Source organism: Bidens hawaiensis, unplaced genomic scaffold, assembly GCF_021521415.1.
Source record: "Bidens hawaiensis isolate Kalapana, Puna unplaced genomic scaffold, B.hawaiensis_p1.1 tig00020451_1, whole genome shotgun sequence".
NCBI lineage: Eukaryota > Viridiplantae > Streptophyta > Magnoliopsida > Asterales > Asteraceae > Bidens > Bidens hawaiensis.
In genome coordinates this window covers 63,622-72,823 of record NW_027493125.1, presented here as the reverse complement: position 1 = coordinate 72,823, position 9,202 = coordinate 63,622, and the positions used below count along the sequence as shown (strand labels likewise).

At 38.3% G+C, this 9,202-nt stretch overlaps 1 protein-coding gene across 1 annotated transcript; it reads right to left on the bottom strand.

Moving 5' to 3' along the window:
- Positions 1–2,177: 2,177 nt before the first annotated feature.
- Positions 2,178–6,727, bottom strand: LOC143560798 (protein LONGIFOLIA 1-like). Its single transcript, XM_077049015.1, has 5 exons — positions 6,550–6,727; positions 6,204–6,274; positions 4,340–6,106; positions 3,764–3,896; positions 2,178–3,181 (listed from the first exon to the last, which is right to left on the bottom strand). Exons 1-5 carry the CDS (start codon positions 6,701–6,703, stop codon positions 2,370–2,372), a joined length of 2,937 nt encoding a protein of 978 aa, XP_076905130.1. The 5' UTR covers positions 6,704–6,727; the 3' UTR covers positions 2,178–2,369.
- Positions 6,728–9,202: the final 2,475 nt, after the last annotated feature.

Sequence of the window (9,202 nt, the reverse complement as noted above, 5' to 3'; positions counted from 1 at the left end):
TGACTTTTGAGGATACCAATTGTTTCATCAAGTTGACCTGCGATAATTATTTTCAACAAATAAAAATAATCAATTAAGAGCATAGAGATGAGAAAAATAACAAAAAACTTGACTGTTATGATTCAAGCACTATTCTATATAAAAAAAATACATATTTGTATACACAGCTAAACCAATAATGATCGTTACACAGTCTTTTAAGGTTTATACAATAGATTAAATTAACTAATTCAGAAATACAACGAATCAAATGATTTTTAGTTATAATGGTAGAAAAAAGGTCAAGCGTGATCCAAAACACCATCCCGATGTCACACGCATAATCGTAAGTCCGTGCTTAGTAATTAAGTACCTCAATGTAGAACTGAGATTTACAAATTAACAAGAGTAGTAAACAGATACTTATATTGCATAATTTTTTTAAATGATCAATAATTTTACAATTTGAAAATATGTTCCAAATACAATGTCAGATCACTACCCTTTCTCTAATTTCGTCCTTAACATCACAAGCCAAGCAATAAACCAAAAAAGAAACACTCAAAACATAATTTTCAGGAAGGTATTTAAAAGAATATTACCAATAAATCTGATGAGTATAGAGACTGATTGAATTTACTTAACTACACATAACACCAAACATCAATTCAATCTCCATCGAACAACTTCAAAACACAAAATCACTAAGCAAAATATCCAAAATTAATAACAAACTAACAAAAATTGAAAACACATATGTAAACAACCTTAGAACATAGAGGTAAATAACAAAAAAATTGATTGTTATAATTCAAGTACTATTATATATTGAAAAATACATATTGTGAACATACAGTAATCAAAATTGGCTAAACCAATAATGATTGTTACACAATCGTTTTAAGAGTTTATACAATGAATTAAATTATACAATTTAGAATTAATCGAAGACTCTGATTAGCAACATACCATCTGAAATAAAAGATTTCGATTGAATAGTCACCGATGGCGAGGAGCATGTACTTCGACGGAGACGAAGATGAAACTGAAAAACTTGGTCGCCCGTGATTTTAGAGTTTAGGCATGAGGTTTGACAGATCTGAAACATTAGGAAAGAGGCACAACTGATTTAGGGTTTTGCAAACATTGATGAATCTAATTGTTTGGATAAGGGATCCGAACCGGCGCTGTGAAAGGAGAATTTTGGGAGGCGGGAATTAGAGAGCGAGGATAGGCTAGATACAGGACACGTGGCAAAAGCAAACTTTTATTTATTTAATAGTATAGATTGTTTCATTCCATTTTAATCTTTTAACAAAACCATCTAGAAATTTCTATGCAGACCAATCAAAAGTTTTTTGAAAAACCAACCATAAAACTGAATTGATGACCGTTTTGTACGGTTTTTTCGGTTTAAACCGAACCATGAATACCCCAACATATAGTTCAATCAATACACCACCACTACAAAGCATAGAAATTTCAGTGAATTAACTGGAAAAGCCTTTGGGAAAATGGCAAGGGTGAAAAATCCGACGACGGCCGACAATGATTCAAGTATCTCCAATGGTGTACAAAAGGGAGTATGTTATCTCACTTAAGACGTGAAAGTATGAAAAAAAGATTTTTGTTTCTCTATTTATGAAAAAAAAATTCATAAACATAAGTTTGTCTTTACCCTTGTTATTGATTTATTAGAAAGATTTTGATAAAGAAATTTAAAGTTATGGAACCAAGTCACCAACAACCAAGTGAGGTGTTCAGTGTTCTTTTCCCAGTGACCGAATTTGGACTCTTTCTTGGGTTGTGCCGTTGGGCTCTCTTTGGTTATCCAATAAATGTCAATAGAGCACCACCCCATTGGTCATTATTTATAAAAGTTAACGTTCTTGGATAATGTTATTGGTTATATATATTCTAACTTCTTGGCATGTTACTGCTTCAATCTAAACTCAGAGTAAGACTAAAACCGGGTACTCGACTCCAAAGCTCCTCGGCTCCTCGCATTGCAACTTCTAGCAACATGAAACATTAAGCTTTTTTCAACTAAAGAAATTCATCGGTAGAATATTCGACAAGTTAAGATAACAAAAGTCGCGTCATTCATGAAGTGCTAACTTTCGATTATAAATGTTAACTCGGTGAACAAGCGACCGATTGTTATGAGCATGACCTTCACAAAGAATTCAAGCATAGCAACATCAACCTATAAATTCATGTAGATAAATGTTAATATCCATCAAATCAATACAAGGGTGTCATACCGCCTTCACTTAAACTTTTACATACAAAACCCCAAAATCAAGAAGTAAAAAAAGATAACAGTGTATCTGAAACAAACTCGAAAAGAAGATCGAATTTCAGCAACAGAATAAACGATATAAAAAGGACTACTTTGAAAACAACTGTCTGCAACGTCTTCCAGGCTTAATCCGCCTACCATCAGCAGCCTCACCCAAAATAACTTCATTAACCAAATCTTTAAATATTAATCTTTCAACCTCCAATGCAAGAACCGGTAATTCACCATCATAATTAGTCCAACTTTCTGCACGATTCAATACTTCCTCCCATAAAACACTTTTCAACCCATCATCCTCATCGTCTAAACAGATATCTTCTTTCTTCTTTTTCACTTGCAACTGTTCAATCTCCAAACATAACTCCCTCAAAAGCTTTTGTGCGTTTAATGTCTTCTTCATGAGCTTAAACGACTTCTGAAAAGGAACCGATGAAGATAACTTCCCAGCAAGAATCTCATTAACAGCATCAAAAATAAGCTTCCTGTGAAACTTTTCCTTTTTGATGATCTTTTCGGGTGTATCAGGTTCTTGTTTTGATAGATTGCTGAATTTGGTTTGTTCCAGTACTAAGAATAACTCAGGGTTGATTGGGTGGCCGGAAGAGTGGAACTGGAAAGTGGTGAGGTTTGACCCGAGGTCTCTGAGAAGGAGCCCGGAAGCTAATAGAATCTCTGAGATGTACCTGTCATCGGGCTTTGTGTTTTCACAGAGAGATGCAATGTAATCTGTGTGTGCTTCATCATGAGTCGAGTTGAGCCTTGTTAGTTTTTGAACCAAATTCTCAATGTTTTGTAGCTTTTTACGGTTAGTTTCAGAAGATACACCTGAAGATAGTGTGTCGGGAATGACATCATCTGGTGATTCCCACTGATCTTTAATACCTTGAGCAGCAGTATCATCTGTGAATTCAATTTGTGTTAGTTTATCAGATCACTAGCAAATTGCATCAGTTTACATATGAATTGATTGATTCAGGTTATGTTTCATGGCTTTATCTCTAACGGGTCTAACTCATAATACGATTACTTTAAAAGGAAGAGGCCAATGGGTCAAACGACTTGAAGTCCAAAAAAAGTGTATTCATAATACAGAAAACCTCCTAGAGCGTAAACACACACACACACACGTGTGTGTGTGTTGTAAATGCTCAAAAGACATGGGACAAAGAAAGCATATAAGTAATAATATGCATGGCTATGCTTATAACTAAGCTTCTAATTTAAAGATGGTGGATGAAAATGTGGGCATGTTTGGATGTTTGTTCTGACAATGATAATGTGATACTGAATAATCAGAATCAGATCCCTTATCATAAAGCAATATGTAGAGAATAGTTTGGGGGATCAAATTTTTTTTATCTTAGTATGAGATTCCTGTGAATACTAAAACAATCAAAAGTATGGCTTGTTTACCCAAACATTAAAAGTTAAATCATTATAGCTTTGTCTGGATCCAAGAAGAATGAGAAGAAAGCGCCTTACCTTTCATAGTCTTCAACATATGTTTCACAGATGAAGGCGAATCGTCTATGTAAACTCCATCATCAAGAACAGAAACTGGACTTGGGTATTCCGGGTCAACTGATTCATCCTCCCTTAGAGGCAAAGTTGATTTCTAAAAAAAAATAAATAAATAGAAATAAGCTATCAAAATTTGAAATTTGATGAATTTAAATTACAGGTGGCAACTTTGCCAATATGCTAATGAACAGATCGATTTAGGTTGTGTTTTATCCAAAGCGGATCAAATTCAAAAATTTAGCTAATAGGGTCTAACAAAGCTTGAAAGTCACCCAAACTCAATTTTCGATGCATACAAACTCTTAATTTGCTATAAGTAAACATTTTGATTATTAATTTATTATTACAGTAATCTTGTTTTCACAATTATAATCAACACATCAGTAATTTTAAAAAAATTTAACATGGACAAAAGGTGTTCGTGTCAACCTAACAAAATTAGCCAATTTCAGCCTATATAAAAAATGGCTCGTTTCAACCCGAACCCACTTTGTCCGGTTACCCAACCAGCCCGACCGACCGAATAACCGAACTTACCTCTTGTATTGAGCTAGGACTCTGTCTGTTATCAATTTCTTTAGAGCGTTCAGGAGTGCTAACCACATGATGCTGTCCATCATTTTGCTGAATGTTGACCAACTTCTTTGATGCACCATTGACCTCATGATGTTGACCATCATGTTGCTGAACATTTGTATTCTTTGACCTCCGTCTTCCACCAGGTGAACTCGACTCTGCCACCTGTCTGACCGACTGTTTTCTCATTTGACTGGAATCCGCTGGCGGTGTGGGCGGCCGAGACCGCCTCTCTAACTCGGCCCTCTTCTGTTGCAACCTCGGGCTTGTGCTCTTTCCTGAAGTTGTAGTATTTTCTTTGGTCAACTGTTGCTGCTTGGTCAAACCCGATGCATTGACTGCATTCCTGGCATGCCTTCCTCTGCTTTTAACTTCATTAACAACGACAGCATTAATATTCTCCCTACGTGTGCTTTTAGGAATATGATTTGTAAAAATCTTTCTGTCATCAGTAGACAATTCTTCAACAGAAATACCAGATCGTTCAACAAGCTTAGTGGGTTTCATAAGAACAATAGGCGACTCATAAGCCCTCAAATTATCTGATCCTGTATGGTTTTGTCGGTCTGAAAATCTTTCATTTTGAGTATTAGCAAGTTGTCTTTTCACCATACTTTGTGTTCCTTCCTTACGGGCCTCTATCGACTGCATTGCCTCTAATATCTGTTTAAGAGCTCTAAGATCCTTTCCAGATTGTGTGAATTCAAGATCCTTCAATCTTTTATCAACTTCACTGTAAACAGAAGAATATGAGCTATGTATTTTATTTGGTGATTTACCAGCCCGAGAAACAGGCCTCTGAGGACTTCTAGAACCTTCCCGTTGTTTCCACGGAGCGGGCTCGATTGGAAACTTTGAAATCGGCTTCATGTCAGAGTTTCTCCATAACGGTGATGTTGGTTCCCTTGGTGAGCCTCTTGAAGAGCCGTGCATTTTGATTGGCCCAAAAATATCAACTGGTTTTAAAGATTTTGACAATAAGCTTATATCCTCGACCCGAGAAGTTCTAATCGGGCCCAAACCCAAGCCCGATTCCTTTTGGTTAGATGCAGAGTCTGGTAAAGCTTCCAAGCCCATTAACTTGGCTACAACGCTAGGTGGACGTGACTGCATCGTTCCTCGATTAGCAGTGATGACATCATCACTTTTCGGGTTTCTTAAACTGCGGGTTGAACTTTCTTTGCTGTCTAAAGAAAGTCTTGGTGTTTCTTCAACCTTAGTACCCATTACTTTTGACGTATCCCGTGATTGAAACGATAAACGGTTTGTTTCCCGACCGTCATAAGAAAACCGAGGACAATCTTTTGGTACCGAAAACGAAGACCCGTCTCTAATCTGGTAAGATTTTGATCTAGAAAGTTCTCTGGGTTCGCTATAATACCAATTGGACTCTTGAAACTTAGCAAGAGCATCAAGCGACTCTCTATAGTTCATCACGTGATCAGGTGACTCATCTTTGGATGAAGGTTTATGTCTGTACATTGAATCTTTGACCACATCTCGAAGGTCAACACTTAACCGAGAGCCACAAGATTGGCGTGTTACAGAATCCCTTGAAGCGGTTTCTGGAAACATGACCGCATCGGATTCTTGATGAGTTGGTTTGTTAACATTGCAATCTATAGATGAGAAAGAAGAGGATCTGGACATTGATGAGAAAGAATCCCGAGATGATTCTGTCGATGCCCTGTTGTTCTTGTCTTGTACAATCTTGTTTGAATGTGATTCCTATAAAAACAAGTTAAGATTCAGATAGTTATGAATGTTCAAACGCCTCGTGCAATAACAAGAAACGAGTTTGAAACAAACTGCATATATGACATACCACAATGTATGGTCTCTGATTTGAGTTACTTGACTCACTTTCAGGTGTTATATTGTCAAATTGTGGACTTCCTGCATAAGTAAACTTTATAATGTTAAATCACAATAGCATTCATGATCTTGAAGAACATTTCGTAGTTTATAATCAAAAAACCAACCCATATTTTTCTAATTGATGCTTAAATGAATCACTAGCTTATCTTTTTGTGACCATCAATGGAATCACATGATTGTATGTATGGTCTTAAAAAGAATTGTAACTGGACCACCACTTACACCTTGATTATAATAACAAAAAACTAAAGATTCATACAATTTCATTTAACAAGCTATTGAGGATTAGTTACCAGGAGGAAGCCTTTTCGGGCTGTGGCCCGGAAACCGCCTTCCGGTAACGATCTGATGTCGGTCAAAGAGCTGAAAAACACCTGTCATGCATCCAATTTGCTTCTGCAGATCAGGGTTATCATCTGTTAAAGAATGCAAAAGTTTTGCAGCCATTGATGCTCTTCAACAATATATTAATGATCCAACCACCCAAATGCTTAGCAATTAACACCTTCCAGCATACCAACAAACCTGGATACCCAACCAATTAATGCACACCAAAAAGTCAACTTTTTTTTCTCCGAGACAATATCACAAACACCTGGTGTGCAAGAACAAAATCCCAAATTTGAAACCCTAAATCAATCTCAAAGTTGACACAAAATATCAAAAGGTAAGGCTTTTAGTAAAAGTGTGTGGTGGGTTAGTTATGGAATTGAAAGCAGGGTATGATGATGTACGGAGTTTAATAATAATAATAATAATAATAATAAAAGAATAGAAAGAATAGCAATGTATGTGTGTGTGTTGTTCAAAGTTCCATGTGAGGTAGTAGGGATGATTGTTTGATTGTGGGTCTTGTATTGTCTGTAACAACACGTGAAGTGTCAGAGATGTGTGTGTTTGTGTGTGAGGCTGAGGGGTGCGGAGCGCGAGAAAGGGCGCAAGTGGCGAGGCGGTCGCGCCCCGGGGCGCGAGGACCACACCACCGAGGCGCTATAGGGGCGCGAGAGGGGCGCGAGCGCGGAAAAAGAGGCAGGCGCGGGTGGGCTAGCGGCTGGGGGGGGCGTGAATGTGGCTTGGGATGCGTGAAAAAGAGCCGTTGGGTGGGTTTTGTTAATAAAAAAAAAAAATTTCAAACCCTATATATTAACATACCATCCGGAACACAAAATCAAACTCGATTTTCAACCTATATCAAACCCAAACAAACACCAATATCACATACCAATATCACATACCACACCCAAAACCCAAAATCACCCCATCTTCCAAACCTTTTTTTAAAAACATGGCTGGAAATTGGTACCCAAACCTAGAATCAGATTACAGTTACGACGATTTATGGTCGGCACCGGACCAACCGATGTTTTATTCGGGGTCGCAACAACCATCCGGCTTTCAACCATCCAACATACAACCGTCTCCTAACTTTGTAGTTCCGGAGACACAAGAACCAGAACCAGAAGGTGAAGCTGCGGGACAAAGAAGACGCGTCCACCGGAAAAAACAAGTTGCAACGGACGGGTCGGGTTCGGCTTCGACCGGAAGGGCGAAACGGAAAATCACTCCGTGGTCATCGGATGAGAAGGAAGCCCTGTGTCGGGCTTGGATAGCCATTTCTGAGGATCGGCGTTGCGGTAATTGTTTTAACGTTTTTAAAAATGATTTTAAAAAAAAGTTAAATAAAAAAGTTAAATGACTTACAAATTTATTTATGCATTTTGCAGCCGACTACCAAAAGAGCAAGGTCTTTTGGACAAAGGTTAGGGAGACGTTCTATTCGCTCGTTGGGAGTACAGAGCGGAACCCCGATATGATTTCGGGTCGGTGGACCGAAATCAGAAAATTTGTCGGCTTGTTTACTAATCTGTTCAACAGGAACGCCGGTCGTATGAGACCAAGTGGCAGTGACGATTTGGCGGTCTATAATTTCACTGTCGAAGAGTGGAGGCAGGAGTGCCTGCGGAGGTATGGGACGGTGAAGACGTGGGACGGTATAAAGGTGTGGGAGAGGTTGAGAAGGTGTTCCAAGTGGGTTGAGCTGGTGGCGCCGGACCTTGATGCGGAAGTAGGGCCGAAACGGACTAAAACTAGTTCGTCTGGAGCGTACAGCACTTCCGTCGGGTCGGATTGCCGGGTTGGATTCGACCTAAACGTTGCGGGGGAGGAAACGTCTTCACCGCCGAGGAGGCGGCCATTGGGAAGGGACGCCAGGGGGAAAAAACCGGTTGAGGGGGAAGCCGTAAACATCAACGATCTTGTTGAATCCCTCAATAAATTCAACAAAACCATGGAGGTGGTCTCTATTGACAAAAAGGAAAAAAAAAGAATGAGAGATTTGGACTTCCTTGCAAGAGACTTCAGCCACCTAAATCCGGTCGACCAAATGCTGATGGAAAAACAAAAGGAACGTATCCGGAAGAGGTTGATCGAAGAAGACGAAGCCGAAGAATAAGAATAATGTTTTTCTTTAGTACTTTAATTTTTTTTTATATATTAATGTGTTTTTTTAATTAATGTGTGTTTTTTTAAATAATTTCTTGTTTTTTTAATAATACGTTTTTTTAATACATTTATAAAAAAATAAAAAAATAAACCGCTCGCGCCCCCTCTCGCGCCCCTCCACACCATGGCCCGGGGCGCTATCACCACTACCAACACCCATCTTATCAAGTTTCTCTCTCTGCCACACGTCACAATATTATTGGTTCGCGCCTCCACTCACGCCCCCTCTCGCGCCCCCCACACCCCTCAGCCTGAGAGTGAGGTCATTGAACCTGCAACAAGTCAAAAGGAAAGTTGCCATCATTCAATTGGCTAAAAAAACTTAGATGATGTGTAATAAAACAAACAAATTCATATTTTTTTTTCTTAATTTTCAAGAAATAAAAAATAGTATTTTTAATTTTTTTAAGGGCCAACAAAAACAAATTTTATTAAAACAATAAG

Bases quoted from the DNA above. Each gene is read 5' to 3' on its own strand.
- LOC143560798 (XM_077049015.1), bottom strand. From the start codon at position 6,703: ATGGCTGCAAAACTTTTGCATTCTTTAACAGATGATAACCCTGATCTG. The intron at 6,107-6,203 runs GTATGTCATATA...TTGTTTTTATAG, and splicing joins ATCAGAGACCATACATTGTG to GAATCACATTCAAACAAGAT. The intron at 3,182-3,763 runs GTAAGGCGCTTT...TTGAATTCACAG, and splicing joins TATGTTGAAGACTATGAAAG to ATGATACTGCTGCTCAAGGT.